We start from the raw sequence: 17,867 nt of genomic DNA on the forward strand, positions 1-17,867 counted from the left end.
ACGATCAACTCTTTATTGGTTACGCTGGAAAGCGTTTGGGGCAAACTGTGACGAAACACACTGTCTCGCTGGATTATTTTGGCCATCTCGGAGTGCTACCGCTTGGCGGGTAAGGACCCACCGGCTGGCTTGCGGGCCCATTCTACCAGGGGTATGGCTGCGTCTACTGCCCTGCAGAGGGGGTGTTCCTATTCGCAACATCTGTGATGCAGCCACCTGGGCTTCAGTACATACATTTGTACGTCACTATTCCCTCGATTCCATCCGAGCACAGGATCTGGCCTTTGGCAAGGCGGTCCTTTGCTCTGCTTTTTGATTGGCTATTCTAAATTTTGATTCTAAATTCTTTCCCTCCTCCTTGCTCTGGTACTGCTTTGGGAGTCTGTCATAGATATGGAATACGTCGGAGGACCCAATCCCCTCGAAGAACAAGTTACTTTCTTACCTGGTAACGTTATTTCGATGGGATGGTCCGACGACGTATTCCATATTGCTCCCGCCCTGCCTTCCCCGCTGCATAATTTCTTTTGCGATTGCAGTTTACGCTCCGCAAGGCTTTGTCTGACTGGCAGTTGACTAGTGTCACACGTTCTGGGGGAAAAAACTACAACTGAGGCTACGGGCGTCGTGCGTCCTACTTATCACATCGGATGACGTCGGAGGAGGCCCTCGATGACGGCGCATCGACGTCATCGACGCAGGACGCAGACGCCGAAAAAAGTTTCCGAAGCAGCACAGCTGTGGTGATTACATGTCATAGATATGGAATACGTCGTCGGACCATCCCATCGAAAGAACGTTACCAGGTAAGAAAGTAACTTGTTCTTCTGATGGTTGTATCTGCTTAGATTTGCATGCGCCCACCACTCCTCCCCGCTCAGATGGAAGGAACATAGACTCATAGACTCATAGACTTCTTATTACTTTCTCTCTTTCTGTACTCACTCACGTTAGTCATGAGGCTCCCTCATGGCAGATAAAATACAAACGGAGGGACCTCGACGTGTGAGGGATTTTGGGTACACTACACGTCACTATAGGGATAGTGTTACGATGCTATGGCGACGTGCCCCTTTCGACTTTTGAAAAACAAGATGCAATACTCCGCAGTGACCACTGGATGTCGGACTATGCACAGCATGTGAATCTAAGCAGATCCAAGCATCAGAAATGCTTTTACGGGCAGTAATGCACGTCATATCCAAGTACACAGTTATATATTAAATATGTATTTATTTAGAATGCTGGCAAGGCGCGCACTGTGGTTCCCAGTTAAGTTTTCCTGCTGTGGCAACAAATTATCTTCTCCTCCCAAATGTTTTGAATCTATCAATCATCAGGGAGGCTGTTTCTTTTCCTTTTCAGGCGTGTCTAGTTACATTTCCTTTTCAGGTGTTTCAGGTTGATTCACAATTTCTCTAAGGATTCTGGTACTTGTATTCTGTGACTGGGAAACAACTCCCTCCAAAGCACAAATCTTACCCTTGATAGGAGGAGGGGGAAAACCATGTTTATGGCTCTCCATAGCAAGGCATGATGGCCCTGGTGCTGCAGCCTCTTTCCTCTTTATTTGTACACAGATATTTAAAGCATTCTTTAAGAAGCAGTAACATTAGTTCCAAGTTGGGATTCAATTCAAAAAGTGAACAATAAAGCAGGTGAGTAATTCATTCATATGTTACACATTTTCAAGCACCCAGAGGTGACGTCATTTGGGGTCAGTATAACACTTTTGTATCACCCTTACAGTATTATTAAAGGAGGGAAAGGTTGGGGTTAGATCAGAACAGACTAGTATTCTATAAAACAGTCTCAAAAGGGATGCAGGCAGTTTTTTAATACCCGCTTTAAGAGTGTTATACAATTAAAACCTGTAAAGGAACAAGCACTGCCAAAGCCAATAGGTTCAGAAGTAAGGCTTTCGGGAGCCAGGACAGCCAATAACAATGAACAAAGTAAAAGTGACTCAACAGCAATGGAGTCCTTGGGATTCAGCGTCTTTGTGGTTTTGGCACCTTTTCTCTCACCGTCAAACAACAAACAGCTCTGGTTGGAAGTTGCTTGATCCCTCAGTCCTGGACTCTGGTGATGGGACTCTGGACTTGGATTTCTTACTTCTGTAGGGTGCTCTAGATGCCCACGAAGATTTGGCCGGATTTTCACTTCGTAAGACAATGCAATCACAGATGGTTGAGGTATTGGGATTCTACAGCCTTGGAAAGTCGCAGCAAGTCGGGGGTTGAGCCAAAATAGTTTCTCTAGGCAAGTTGGTCCCACCAGCCTAAGAGGAGGGGGCGGAGGGTGTCCCGTACGGGTCTACCCTGTCGATTCGAGAACAGGGACAGCACAGCTGAAGGGCTTCACCAGGCTCTTCATGGTCCAGGAGGGTACTGCTGGCGTCTTCATCTTCTGCTTCGGATGTTGTCCTCCAGTGATTGACTCTGCCTCTAGTCCCAAAAACCTTGCTTTTTATGCAAGGTCCCATTCATTCACAGCCCTAGGCTGTTAATCACACAGCCGGGTTCTCCAGGACAGCCTGCCGGCCAATTGGCACTAGTTTCACTCGGGCACACCTAGAGACAAAGGACAGGGAAGTTTCAGGAGCCTCCCTCCCCTCCCTTCCTTTCCAGACACACTGGAGCCTGGTTGGGCTTCAGTGCTGAAGCCTGCCAAAGGCAAAACACACATAGGACTCAAACCTGATTCAAACAGAGTAAAAGCCCAGAAGAAACTAACAAGAAATGGCAAAAAAAGAGTGGGTCTTTTTAGGAAAATTGTATCAGTCTGCAGATATAGGCTACCAGGTTGTAAAAAAGAAACCACTGCCACCAGCCATTCAAGTGAGTTAGTGCAACAAAATGTTACATGAGGAATGGGTTCAAGGGGTTATGTAACCCCACAGCACTCTACATAGGGTGGTGTGTGCTGGACACATGAAAGTAAAGGGAAGAAAGACTGGTTATCTTACTCTTCTTGGGAACAGTAGTTCACCCAAGAAAATGTAGTTAAACATTAAGAGCAGTCAAGGGACCTCTTAGTGGCACTGCACAAACAGTGCTGTGTCACAAGACAAAAGCAAATGCCTAAGGATTTTACCAGACTACATAAAAGTCAGTCTGGAAACCACATGAGTGAGGGAGAAAAGGGTCCCACTCACTCAGGAGCTAAAAATTAAAAAGCCCCGAGTCCAGCAAAAGAGCTGGGGTGTCTCCAAGTTCAAAGGCAATAGGCACAGAAATGAAAATTCTCCCTAACAAGGGGTCCTCAATGAGTACACATAGTGAAAAGTCAATGAACAAACTTGGACAAACAGTTAAATATTTGTATATGGTCATAGAGCACTATGAAAAATGACTACCAGCATGTAATATCACTCAATACTAACTAAATTATACAAGTCCACAGAGATGCAACACTACATTTAAAAGTCCATCCCTTAGATGTATGGGGCCATGTGTCACCAAAGTTTCTCACAGTTTTGTGAGACGGGAATAAAATGGTAGAGGGCCTCTGGGGGTCCAATGAAGAGTTCCAAAGGGTAGAGGACAGACAGGTTATCCTAACTAATAAGTATCCCTTACTTTCAGAGTGCTTTTGTGAGCAAGCAATGGCAAATCCAAACTGTTAGAAAAGTTACCAAACTTTTAAAGAGGAAATTGGGATTTAGGGAAGTACTGTTACAACTCACCCCTCTGTACTCTGGTGGTTCTTATGGCTTCAGCTATGGTTGTGGATGCCCAGGGGGTTGCAGGTTCGACACTTCTCAGTTGGCGACAAATGCTGTTGGATGGTCTTCAGGTTTGAGAATACAAAAGAACTTGATGCAGGGCCCTTCTCAACACAGGACTGGCTGCAGGAAAGAAGTTTTGGCAGCGGCCACAATACACGAGGGGGTGGGGGGACGCTTAGGAATTCAACCATCCGCACGGTGGGCATGCGCTCGCCTGGCCTTTTTTCGAATTTTAAATGAAATTGAATGATGGTAAATCAGCGTCTGGAAAGTGTGTGGGGCTAATCCGCACACATTTTCCTATGCTCACTGCATGACATACGCATAGACCTGTGTACGCTGGGTGGACCCCCTTGTCATATTTCGTTGGGATAGTCCAGGCGGAGTACACAATGCATCTCCAGAAGGGGGCGCACAAAACCTTCTCCCTGCCCTGGACAGCCTAATGAACTATTAAAGGGCCCATGGATCTGCTATGTCCTTTTGTTGGGCGCTGCAGCTGGGGGCAGCAATTTGCATGCTAGAGAGTAATTCAAGCCGGGCCACATGGTGCCTGGATGCCGAGGTCAACCGGAAACCCCAAACATCCTTTAATATGCAACTGTGTCCACCTGAAGCCAGCTCCCACCTTCTGTATCAATTGACTGTGAACTGTTATGCCTGCCACTGCATGTTTACAGTACTTCACCTCACAGGGTGGCCCCATTTTTATAAGGTATGAGTATGTGGTTTGCAGCAGCCAGAAAATCCAGTCTCACCAAAGCTTCAAGGACTGCCGCTTTCATCAGAACCACAGAGCTCCATTACCCAGACTGACCCTTTGATCCACAACAGACTTGAAGATGGGTGGGACTTTGTATTGCATGTTTTCACCCCTTTACCTTTTCTATTGCAAAGCACTCTGGTTATGACCTCACACATACAGGAGATTGTTAGTGGGGACCCAGGATTGGTTTATTAAGGTAGCCTTAGCCTGCACCAATCCCTGTGGTACATTCAGCTTTAAAAGAGGGCCGAGCCCCTCTTTTGGCAGATCCGAAGACTTTGCAAGAAGAACTCCTCATTGGAACTTGGCTGAAGGTGCAATCTGCCTTACATCTTCCACCAGTGAAGGAAGGCCAGGACCTACAAAGAGGGAAGCAAGACCCCAACCCTAAACCTCTCCCAGGCAAAAGATAGAGATGCCAATTCCAAAGGACGCTCTAGAACCGGTACCCAGCCAGCACTCCGCTTGCGCCCTGTTAGGCTCTGCAGCAAGCTCCCTAAATGAGAAATGCCAGAAGGTAAATGACCCCAAAACCAAGGACCAGGCAGCTGTCTGCAACACTCTCCTTTGTTTTGGGCCATGCATCTTAAAGGATGACTCGAGCCCAGTGAAGAAGCTGGGAGAAGTACCTCAACAAGCATCTACCGCCTTAAAGGACATTTTCGAGCCAGTAGAGTTCCACAAGCTGCAACCGATTGCAACGCTCACCGTTGTTACGCCACAGTCACTTGAAGACATCTCGACCAGTGCTTCAGAACTGCTGACAAGCACATGCATTCCTGCCCCTGAGCCGCTGTGTAGACCAGCCTGCAGTTGTCCATCCAGCTTCCCTCGTGGAACTGTTTGCCGCCTGATACCTGAGCGGTCTCCCGTCTTTAACCGTCACAGCATCTGCAAAGCGCCCTGAAACCAACTCGACCCTGTCGAGCACCAAGAACACCTACAAGCACGTGGTACATTGTGGTTCTGTCCCCTGGTCCTTCTCAGAAGGCCCCTACAGACATTGTAAGGCGCATTGCTACCTTTGGACTGAAGCCAAGTATCCTTGAACCGTTGCGATTATTTACTATACTGACCACCCAGTATCCACAGTGATTACCGTTTCCTTCTTTGAAACTGTCTGTCCTCTGCATTCCTTTAGAGGATGGGTTGTATTTTTATTTTGTAGTGTTGCCAGAACTGTCTGTTGTGATAGTAAAGTGGATATTTTTATTCAGTCTTGACTGGCCATTCTGTTTTATCATTGGGTGTTCATTGTATTTTCACTGTGTTGCAACTAACCAATGATACATGACTTTTCAGAGATGTGGCTGTCTTCCGTCCACATTACCAAAATTAAACGAGGAGGTTTATAATTTGTTTCCAATCTGTTCGGATCCCTTCTGGTGTAGTAGTGGTGTGGGGCTCATTGCTGTTTTAGAAACCGATATTCATCCCTAGACTACTTCTGCCCTGGAACTTGATTTGTCACAGTCAACTTGTTGCAGTCTTACTTCCCCTCCAATCTCGGGGGTCCCCTTGATGCTGGAACCATTTTTGTCTTGTTGGACTCTATTTAGATCCAATTTGCCCTGAGGAAGGCTCTTCAATCAATGCCAAGAAAGATGGCAATAGCCGAAACGTGCCTTTTTAGTACAGCGCATATCAAAATTGCAAGAACTAATGTTTCTGTATGCATTACTACTTATCCATAATTTCAATACTGGCACGTAGGCAGCTCTACAAAACATGATCATACCTTGATAGGAACCTTTGCTAAAAGAGATGAGTGTTTTAGCTCAGACTGCCGATCCCCAAAGTTCCAGGCCTCAATGCGGAATGGTGACCATCATTAAAAGTCTCAAGGCATCCAGGTGCCAAGGAGACACATGCCCAGCCTCCATCATAAAAGGAGCAAAAGAATTTGCCCCCTTTTGTCACTTCCTTTATAAATGCGTCCTTTGCCTCCGTTACTGTTCCCAAAAATTTCAAAGACGCTTGGGTCATGCCCCTCATGAAAAAACCTAACCTAGATCCTAATATCCCCACTAATTTCAGGCCAATCACCACTGTGCCTATTCTCCTAAACATTTTAGACAAGGCTGCATATATCCAGATTCAAAATCTTCTCAAGACTAATAATCTCCTAGGCCTCAGACAATCGGGCTTTAGACCAAGACATGAGACAGAAACAGCCCTCTTGGATCTGAAAATCCAAATGGATGAGGCAAGAGACAATGGAATACCTGTTCTAGTCCTGTTATTGGACCTGTCTGCAGCATTTGACTTGGTTGCCCACAATATTTTAACTAATCACCTCACCACTTGCGCCTCCTTCAACAAAGGTGCAGCATGGGTCAACTCCTTTTTGGCGGACAGATCCATGAGGGTTTTTCCCCCAACCGCTTCAGCCTTCCCTTCCCCCATCACATATGGAGTCCCACAGGGCTCCTGTATATCCCCCACCCTCTACAATATATTCACCAAGCTTTTATTTGACCACCTAGAAGAGTTGGGCATATCATACACCAATTATGCGCATGATACGCAAATACTCATCACTCGGGCGATTACCAATCAGGTGCCACTCTCCTTAACGAAATCTACAGCAAAATACAAGTTTGGATGGCCAAACATGGCCTTTGTCTCAACGATGACAAGACATGGCTTCTCCTCATCGCATCGAAGTTAACTCAAGTTGGGACATAAATACGCCTCCTTCAATATTGATAGCAACCTCCTCAAAGTTGACACGGAAGCAAAAACCTTAGGCTTCTATCTTAACTCTGCCTTAACTCTCCAAAGACAAATTCATGCCACCTCATCCTCAACAGCCTACGCATCAAAACTTATAAAACGCCTGCTGACCTTTCTTGACTACTGACAGTTGCATCACCCGTGCAAGAGCCCTCATATTGTCCAAATTGGATTATTGTAATAAGCTTTAGCTGGGCACCAGCCAGAAGAACCTCTACTGGCTACAAGTCTTAGAAAATAATGCTCTTAGAACTGCTCTCAATTTACCCTGCTCCAGCCACATTTCACAAACCTGACAAAACACCAACTGGCTTTCTATCCAAGGTAGGATCACTTTTAGAACACTTGTGATCACCCATAAGTGCCTCAACAATTCAGGCCCAAAGTATCTGATGAACACATTTTCTAGAAAGGAACCTACTAGATCGAACTATGCCCGGTGTCTCAACATTCCTAAATATAAACTTACCAAAGCAGGTGGATCCAGCTTTCCGGTGCTTGCGTCTAAGACCTGGAACAAGTTACCTGCGGCACTAAGGTCCGAACCCATGTTCTATCATTCCAGAACAAAGTGAAAACCTGGTTGTTTTTGCAATCGAACTAAGAACCACTGCGCACCATCACAACCATGACCTAGCATCTTCACCGATTTGCCCATAACTTGGGTATGACTCGCCCACAGTCCAGTAATGAGAAGTGCCTGTGAGGTCTAGAACTGGGCAGAAGGGCCCATGAGAGGAGAGTGCCAGGGGAGGCCAGGTGGACAGGGCTTGGGGAAAGCAGAGTCCACAATCTAGTGTGAGGTAAGGGGTTGGAATGACTCGGAGTACAGGCCAGCCAGACCAGTGCAGGTGTTGGGGGTTCAGGAAAGACAAAGTGGAGGGGTAGACTGGGAAAGGGGGGATGCCCTGTATGACTCTGAAGGAACCAGGCAACAGTCAAGAGCAGGCAAGGAGATAAGTAGGGGAGCTGGAGGGAAGAGGCTAAGGAGAAAAGTAGGGGAGCTGGAGGGAAGAGGCTGAGGAGAAAACTAGGGGAGCTGGAGGGAAGAGGCTGAGGAGAAAAGGAAGATCTTGAGCTTCCGGAACTTAAGGAGATCCGGCTCAAGTCTGAGAGGGCCAGGGAGGCCATTCCAGAGGGAGGCACTTGCAGTGGAGAGATCTACCCCTCACTCTCTGCTTGGAAAAGCGTCTGATCTGAAGAGAGTTGGAGCTAGATGAGCGAAGGGCTCTAGTAGGGGGGTATTTTGAGAGAGAGTTGGATGTAGCGGGGGTCCCAGGGCCCAGTAAGCCTTCTGGATGATGCGCCGGGTCTTGAACTTGATTCTGGCAGCAGACGGGAGCCAGTGGAGAGATGCGGTTTGTGGGCCTGAGGCCAAGGATAAGACTTGCAGTCTTATTCTAGATTAGTTGAAGAGAGCGAAGGGAGAAGTTAGGCAGATTAAGGAAGAGGCTGTTGGAATAGTCCAGCCTGGAAATAACCAGAGCTCTGAAAACATGGAGTTTCTTGGGGAATGTGAAGAAAGGGAGAATGCCTCTGAGCAGTGTTCCCTCTAAGCTGTGCGCATGTGCGCTTGCCCAACTTCCTTCTGGGTGCCACTCAGAAGATTTTTAGCAGCGCACACAGACAATTCTCACCTATTCATTTTTTTTTATAAGGCACAAGTCACAGAAATTACTTCAAATTTTCTTTCTCTTAAAATAAGCAACTAGTCTTGATATTCTGTTCATTTGCATTACGCTACTATGCAAGAGTGACCGTGAACACCCAAAAACCCTAGCAGCAAAATACACACATAAGAGGTTAAAAACCAATATGAAAAACTGGCTCCATGGACAGAAGAATCTAACCAAGATATGCCTGCACACAAACAGAAAAATGTTTCCTCCCCACGCGTGACTCCTAAGCTTGTTACTACCACACTTTTACCTTATGACTCTAACTGCTGCCCCAGAACACATTAAGATGGTACCTGACAACCTTGACTCTTCCTCTCTTGGCTCTGCGAAAGATTAGCAGATGTGTACCTACATCCACTTGTTTTATGTATGTTTGTAATATGAATAATATGAATAACATTCCCATGCCAGAGTTTCTGTTACTCATTGTTTTGAAGTGGCTCCCTTGCAAGTTAACACATTATGAAACTCAAATATTAATTTGCCCTGTAAGGATTTTGAGAAGACAAATGTGATGCTTTGTGTCTCCTACTGTTGAATTACTAACATTACCTTATACGTGGAGAGCAACAGTGCAATATAATTTACTTTGCCTACAAAGGATAATGGGTATGGACTATGCCCGGGATTTCTCGTTCATAGTATCAGGACACCAGATAGTCAGACAAGATGATGCTTTTCACACAGGCTGCCTCGTTTCCAAGTGTACAGAGTTCCTTTGGGCATAGGCCTTTACACATTTTATGGTAACTCGCTGCTATACAAAAAAGGTTTCACTGAGCACTGTCTAATCCTACACAATGATATAAGGGTGGAGTATGTTGGAAAGAAGCTTGTATGCGCTGCAAAAGAATTGCGTACATGCAGAGTCATGACATTCTTAAAATGCACATATGTTGAGACATTAAATACTGCGGCTGATGAACAAAGCAGCACATTTCAAAAACAAAATCAGACGTTTCGGCAGTACACTGAAGGAAATGTGTTGCTTGTTTGCTAAAGGATAGGAAATTCTAGTACCCGTCTAAACAGCTCCTTCTTTTTTTTTCTATGCTCAACTGCTGAGGGCTTTTCAATATAACCATTTGCTCTGTATGTATCGTCTCTAGCATCCCCCTCCATCTTATTTAACTGATAAAGAATTACAGAAGAGGGATCCATAGTTATTGAAGAAAGCACTGAATCAGTTGTATCTCTGATAAATTGATGCTATTAACTTAAAAGGCATATATATGTGACTTTCTTCAGCAGGGCTCCATAATAAACCTCAGTAAGGCACTTATCCAGGCTGTGGTGTGGAAGGGTGGGCAAAGCTATAATGTGCCCTGTCATTTAACTTCCTATGTCAGGGTTATAAGCAGGGCTCCAATCAGATTTTGCTCCCTACTTGGAATCAAAGGATTTTTCAGGGAGTAAAAAAGTCATTAGCTTTGCTAGTAGGTATATTTTCTGCTTATTAAAAGATGTTCTTCCCCATAAAATTCCTGTTGAGATCAGGTGTTAATATTATTAGAGTTCCTTCCTATGTCACTGCTCTACTGGTCACCAATTTGAAAAAAGATCATTGGAGCTTTGTGGGTTGAAGCAACAACATTTTAATTGTTTCTCGTTTTTGTTGGGCACATTTTCATTTTTTCAGGGAGTAAAAATGGATGGTCTATATGTCTTTTAGCTGTAAGGCTGGTTTTAACACTACCCACAGGACAAGGAATGTGGATAGTAAGCAGAGGCACGGGATTTTTTAAATCATATTCTGAGGTGCAGTTATTCTGATGCAATAATCATCCTTATACACATTATTAGAATAATGTAATCCTGGCCCTTGAATTACTTAATCATTAAAGTGGCACTTGAACTCCTATCAGTATGTTTTTGACACATTGCTTTTAATTGCCATTAATTCATTGGCACATGTATTCTGTCAGAATTTCTTGACCGCTACATCAGTTTATGACGAGAGATATTTGTGTTTTGTAGTACATATTAGTGATTTTCCAGTGGCATAAAACATTTGCAAGGAACTATGGCAGATGTGGAAGTCTTGGACTGGTTGATGAGTTTTCTGTTTAATCACATATGACATATTTTATTTTAGCCTATGTGTTTGGAAAAAGTGTTGTAAGATTTGTCAAGAATTGCAGTGACTGGGAAGAGGAAATTCCTTTCCAACTCTCTTCTGCAACAGTAGTTCACTAAATACGCATGCTCACAAAGTGGCTTACCTCATTAGTCAGTTGCGCACATGGAAAATAATGAGCGCTCAACAGCAAATCAGTTCCGCACATAGATAAAAATATTTAGAGGGAACATTGCCTCTGAGGAGGTGCAGCTGAAAGTGGGCCTTCTTGGCCAGGTCTGCGATGTAAGGAGAGAGAAGAGTCAGGGATGTTGCCAAGATTTTTTACTTCACAGGAGGGTGAGGGAAGGGCGCCCATGGAGGGTGGCCAGAGTGTGGAATGGAAAGGAGGAGCAGGGGTCCCGATGAGAAGGATCTGTCTTAATTGGCATTAAGGCAGAGCTCATTAGTATTGCACCATACCTGAATAGCATACAGGCAGTCGGGAATAAGAGAGGAAGAGAAGGTGGCAAGGGAGGGTCGCTGCCATCAGCTTCTCTCTTAGGCTGACCTAAAGTTACCAACAATCCTCCAGTGTTTGTCTAGAGCAGAGGTATTCAAACTGTGGGTTGTGCAGATCCACTGCCTGACATTTCAACAACAAAAAATGGGTCGAGGGAGCCCTGGGGAGGTGTGGCTTGGGCGAAGGGGTGTTGTCCCAGTGGCACCCTCACCCATTATGAAGCAGCCAACCTACTGAAACACTAAGCGATCCCTCCGCTGCTTTTCCAGCTGGAGTGCTGCCGGGCTTGCTGAACTGTCAAAGGGGAACACTGTTTCCCTTTGGCAGTTTAGTTCCCCAGCCCTGCAGATGCTCAATGAGCCATGCAAGGCTGGGAGTGCGTTGCTTTACCAGCCTTGCATAGCTCATTGGAAACGCTGGCTGAGGAACTGCATGTCTGTATGCCCGAGGGAGAGCAGCTGTGCCTCCTCGCTCATACAGAGCAGGCTGGAGCTGGGTGTTTCAGCACCCACACTCTGGAACCAGGAAAGCTCTTGCTTACAGATTCCTGTTCATGATGCAGGAGCTGGAGTGCTGAGGAGGAAACATCGGGACCGGGGCAGAAGATAAGTTCATTTATTTTATAATTATTTGTGTGTGGATGCATGTATGAAAGTGTATGATGGGAGCCCCTGTGAATGATAGTGCTTGATGTGTGTCTTGGTCTGTGGAGCTGAATGTTGGCGAGTTGTGTGGGGTGGGAGGGGGTTGTTATAACAAAGGCATTTTATCCTAGATGTCCAGTAAAAATTACCATGCCTACCCCTGAGCCCCGCAGCGGCCATTTTTTTTTTACCCTTTGTTTATTAAAAGTATGCTCCAAAATGCAACATTTTAACCCATTATTTTAACCCCCCCCCCTTCCTCCCCGTTGATGGACTCTGGTTCCCTTGCTACACTTGGTTGCAATTATAAATCTAGGAGAAATATTTATGCCCCCCCACTTAAATAATTCACCAGCTGCCACTGGCCCAGAGAATATGCTGGGAGAGGGGTGGGTGGAGCCATGGCATAGTGATGGGACCAGGGTGGGGGAGAGCCCAGGGACATTGGTGGGATGTGGGGGCCCAGAGACTGTGATGGGAGCAGGTGGGAGAGCCCAGGCACTATACTGGGAAGAGGGTGCGCTGACGCCACGCAGTAGTTCATAGCCATTTGGACTTACTGTCCATTTAACATTTTTTTGGGGGAGGAGGGGCGTCCTTAGCTGCTCACATTTTGCTCAGGGGGAGGGGCCCAGGCCAATGGAATTTGAAGACCACTGGTCTAAGGCTAAACAAAAAGTATACCTGATTGCACTGCATTGTAAAATGATCAAACTAACACAAGTGGCAACAATGTAACCAGAACAACGGAAACCATGTTTCCCAGTACTGACAGCTTGAAGGACATGTCAGTTTCCCTGTGACTGAACTAAAAAAAGCCAGTTTAGTGAAGCTGAAGGCTTCACTGCACTGTAAAACAAAACATACAGGTCAGATTAAAAAATAACAAGCAGTGTTTTGGGGTCCATAAAAATGGAGGGAAAGATGTGCTGTAAAGAGAAATCTTTGCTAATCAGCACCTGCACCGTTTGCCTGCAAAGTTTCCAATCGCACCCGCTCCACTCCAGTGACACAGAGCGGGTAAGAATCCGCCTGATTGCAGGAAGGCTCCATCACTTGCTATAGAAATTCTTGTGACCGTGTTTATGCCTTGCATGCGACTGTCTGTTTCTTACGCTCATGATTTACTCAATGATTTACTCGGGGAAACACTCTGGCACAGGATATTGGGCAGAGGTGAGTGAGTATGGAAGATGCCCCCACATACCTAGCTCTTGACAGTGCTTGTTGGCATCTCTGCCACACAGATTCCGTCTAGCCTCCCCAGATGGTTCTTCAAATGTAACTGTCAGATGATGAGGGCAAGCCCAAAGAGGTTTTTGAATCTTGGGGTTGGATGGGTAGTGGGATGCTCCTTTTTGAAGGTAAACTTTAGGCAGCTGTGAGCATGGCAGACGGAAAAGAGAAAAGACGTGGTATTACCAGCTGCAGAGAGGGCAACAGTCATGAAAATAAGGATTGGTTGGAGGATTTCTTTTCTATTAACTAAAATTGGGAGAAGTCTATGTTGATATCTGTTGGTATGGATGGCATGTTTGGCTTTTGGAGGGGTGTTGGGCGCATATGGGTCCTGGCTTCTCTATGTAATGTTATAAATGCACATGTATTATATATTCATAAATGGTTTTAATCCAATTTCTAATGCTCTTAATTAAAGGGCCTCTGGTGAGACTACTTGGTGTAGGGGCACTTGCCTTTCACTTGAGCTTTGTGCAGCAGTAGGCTGTGGTGAACCTGTGCCGGTAATACAGACCGCTCTTCCAGGAAAATGGGCAAGCTTTTCATTAAACCATGGGATGTTCACTTGAATCTAGTCAGAATTTTTTGATATTCTCAAAGTAGAGTAAAGTAACTTCAATGGAGTTGTTCTCATTTTCTAGATGATCTGAGAAAATGCAGCTGGTCAGGTGTGCCAAGGGAGGTGCGACCGGTCACTTGGAGACTTCTCTCGGTGAGTGTTTGAGACTCTTTTAGCAACCTACGCCTACACAACGGTCCCAACCCATGATTAACTTGGGTATTTCCAAACAACGCCTATTCAGAAAGTAACCTTTCTTACCTTGTTGATCTCTACTATTGCTGTACTTGCTCTGGTCCTTCGTTTCCTTCCTTTGAGCTTTAGGTGCCTTCACCACGTTCACTGTTGCCAAGCACATCCAAAGGGCGGGATGTTTAGTATATAAAGTTTCTCCAGCATGGGGTCCGGCATGGATTCACACGCTCATGAATATTCCCCGTCGTCGGACTGGGAATCCTCGGCAAAGAAAAAATCAGTTTTTCATTTCTGAACTCTTTCTCCTAACAACAAATCACTGTCTCTGGGTCATACTGCCCCCAGCCAATGACTGCCCTCTACCTAAGCCCCTCCTCTGGCAGCCATCTTCAGATTTTTAACACACGTTCAAGTGTTGGAAGACCTTGCTTTTACTGCGTTTTGCGATTTTTGGAAGAGTTTTACTCTATTTTTTAGGTCAATCGAGCCTCGCGCTCCATCAATATACCTTCTGATTAATGGGGACCCATTTTTTGGATTCTTCAGCGCCCTTCAAGGGTGAATTTCATAGTTTCTTCTTGGAGGATTCCAGACCTTTCTTCAAGGCCTACGCCGCATGGACATGTCGGAGGAGAAGGATTCATCTCCCCTTTTCAAGATTTGTTCCGACTGCGGCTAGCGGAATATCTTCTCGGACGACAAGCATTCAAAGTGCCTCTACTGCCTGTACCCGGACCCAATGCACATGGAGGACTGTGCGTTTTGTCAGGAGATGGAGCCCCGCACGATAAAGGATTGGCATAGTCGGCTCAAGGAGTGGCTACAGGCCAAGGCCCCTGCTCTGGGTGGGTCCCAGCAGCATGCCTCCCCTGCTCCCAAGGAAGCTGAGCGGTCTTCTAAGACCTTTGAGGGCACTCCTCGCACAGGGGCCCAACAAAAGGCTAAGCACCACGAATCCACTGTCACCGGGAGTGCCAATGCGACGGGCTCCTCGGCGGCCAGGGGGAGTGCAGCGTCACCAGCGGCTTCAATCACCAGCCAACGCTCTGGATCTTCGTCAAAGATGAAGTCTGACCATCTGGGCAAACTCAAGAAGAAGCCCAAGACCGGCCCGCTGGAGAAGCCCAAGACTAGCCCGCCGGAGAAGGCCAAGGAGGAGTGGGGCACTGACCCTTCCCCCTTGGAGAAGGATGGGGGTTCGACCAAGACTGGGAAGGCCCAGGTGAATCCGTCGAAGGCCCAACCTTCCCTCGAAGGCGTGGTGGCGTTCCTCCCGAAGGCCGGCCGCCGTGGCTAACCGGACGACTCAACCCTGGTGGCAAGAGTATCCCTGCCTGTGAGAAAGGAGTCCTCTTTTCAGCCCATAGAGAAGACACCAGAGAAGATGCCAGTTATTTCACCAAAACCGTCCCCCCTGGTCAGAGAAAGGGGGGGGGGGTGGCCCGGTAGTCCTCCAGGGGAGGAGTTTACCTGCCTCCAGACCATGCAGGAGGAGCGGTGCATGGAGAGCAGGCCCTGCTGCAAGGATTCCGACAAGGGCGATGACTAGGAGACCGATGAGGAAAAGCAGGGCATTGAGGGCTTGGCCGACCGGCCTACACCGCAGTCACCGGTTTCACCTTCGCCTCCGTCGCCACAGCCGCCTCAGCAGCTACTTTGAGAATCTCTCCGTTTTGCATACTATGGTCTTGGAGATCCATAAAGTCTGATAATGCCTGTTGCACCAGCGGCCCCTCCTGCGGCGCCGACGGAGGAACCACCAGCCAAGAAGTGGAAAGTTCACCCTCAACCTCCTTGCCACCCTTCACTCCTGGATGACATTTGGGAGGAGGGGTTGGCCCTCATGAAGAACCCTTCCATGGCCCCGGCGAAGAGGGACCGTTATGAGTAGTAGTACAGGGTGCCGGACTCTGCGCCCAAGTGCTTGCGGACCCAACTGTCACCGGACTGTGGTATCGGCAGCAGTCAAGAAGTAGTCTTTGGGCTCCTCCTCTTCACGCGTCCTCCACCCCCCGCCCCCCACCCCGCAGACAGTGAGGGGAAGAAGTTGGATGCCATGGGGCAACGAGTTATCACATCAGCAGCGACTACCATATCAAGGCCGCCAACGCTCTTGCCATTGTGGTGCGTTACGACCGGTACCTGTGGTTCAAGATCGCTCCCCTCCTGGACTTCCTTCCTTTGGAGAATTCTGCAGTAAGGCGAGGTGGCATCGGACCATGCCATCACGGTGCCCACGGACATCGCCGGCACAGGATTGCGTCAAATGGGCAACAGCGTTTGCCTTAGTTGACGGGGCTGGCTTAGGGCCACAAGTTTTCGCCAGGACGTTCAGTCGAGGGGGTTGGACATGCCCTTCGACCATTTGTTCGGGAAGGCCGTAGATGAGTCTCTTCAAGCCATCAAGACAAAGACAGCTTGTGCCTTGGACACGTTTCAACAGCGACGCCCGTCCTTTCGGACCTCCAGCAGCAAATCCCAAGGATTCTCCAAAGGTTTCAGTGGAGGTGCCTAGTCTTACTGTCAACCATCCCACTCTTCGGCCCAGAGAACAGGGGTCGTGCCAAGTCTGGAGGAGGACGTCGTTGTTGCCAGGGTCCCCAAGGTGGTGCTTTGACGTCCAAGCAGGATTTAACAAACGTGGTGTCGGGCCCCCACCCGTGCATCCTGTTGAGAGGCCGCCTGGCGAGCTTAGTCAGTGTGGGAGTCCATCTCCATCGACCACTGGGTGCTGGATGCCCTCGGCCACGGAGACACCCTGGAATTCCAACTGAAGGATCCCGCTATTCCACCGGTGGCCCAGCAGGAAAACCACATCCCTCAGCTGCTGCTGGAGGTGCGGGCCATGCTAAAAAAGTGCCCGATAGAGCTTGTCCCAAGAGGCACCGGGGCTCTGGAGTGTACTCTCGTTACTTCCTCGTGAAAAAGACTGGCGGCTGGAGGCCCATCCTTGACCTCCATTGTCTAAACAAGTAAATAAAGTCTCGAATAGTGACTCTTCACCACATGCTCGGACAGCTAGTAGAAGGGGACTTTCTGTCGTCGCTGGGTTTGGCGGATGCTTACTTCCCCATCCACAACGGACACTGCAAGTTTGTGAGCTTCGTGGTTCAAGGGCAACATTACCAATTCAAGGCCCTTCCCTCCGGATTGAAGTCGGTGCCAAGGGTTTTCACCAAGTGCATGGCGACTGTGGCGGCGCAGCTGCGTCTACAAGGGATCCACGTCTACCCTTACCTGGACGGCTGGCTTACTCGCGTCAACTCAAAGGACGTCGCTGTTGACCACACAGCGAGGACCATCTGCCTTCTGACTGATCTGGGGTTCTCTGTGAACTATGCAAAGTCCTGCTTGATTCCATCGCAGGACGCGCTGTTTCTGGGATCCCGACTCAACCGTGTTGTGCCTGGTGTCTCAGTCGGAGGAAAGGATAGCGATTATCTTGGGCAAGGTGCAACAGCTGTTGGCACTGAAGGTCGCCACAGTGAGGACTATCAAGTTCTGCTCGGCATGATGTCGTCATGCATCTACCTCATCAGACTATGCAGGCTGTGGATGCGTCCGCTACAGGAGTTCCTCGAAGACCGTTGGATACAAGTGTCGGGAAGCCTCCAGGATAAGATCACGCTCGACAAGAGCTTCCGTTGAGCGATACATTGGTGGGGAGTTTGCTCACATCTGTCCAGAGGTGCGGTTTTTCAGACCCGCCACCCCAGGAGACGGTCACAACGGACGCCTCT

At 47.6% G+C, this 17,867-nt stretch overlaps 1 protein-coding gene across 1 annotated transcript in view; it reads left to right on the top strand.

Annotated features, from left to right (window-relative positions):
• The window catches only part of TBC1D22B (TBC1 domain family member 22B), a 455,793-nt gene that overhangs the window by 184,864 nt on the left and 253,062 nt on the right, over positions 1-17,867 (top strand). The window contains exon 5 of the mRNA XM_069633426.1: positions 14,015-14,085. Within this exon, the coding sequence (XP_069489527.1) occupies positions 14,015-14,085 (71 nt within the window). The remainder of the gene's footprint in view (positions 1-14,014; positions 14,086-17,867) is intronic.

Source organism: Ambystoma mexicanum, chromosome 13, assembly GCF_040938575.1.
Source record: "Ambystoma mexicanum isolate Mex_15411 chromosome 13, UKY_AmexF1_1, whole genome shotgun sequence".
In the NCBI taxonomy this organism is placed as follows: Eukaryota; Metazoa; Chordata; class Amphibia; order Caudata; family Ambystomatidae; genus Ambystoma; species Ambystoma mexicanum.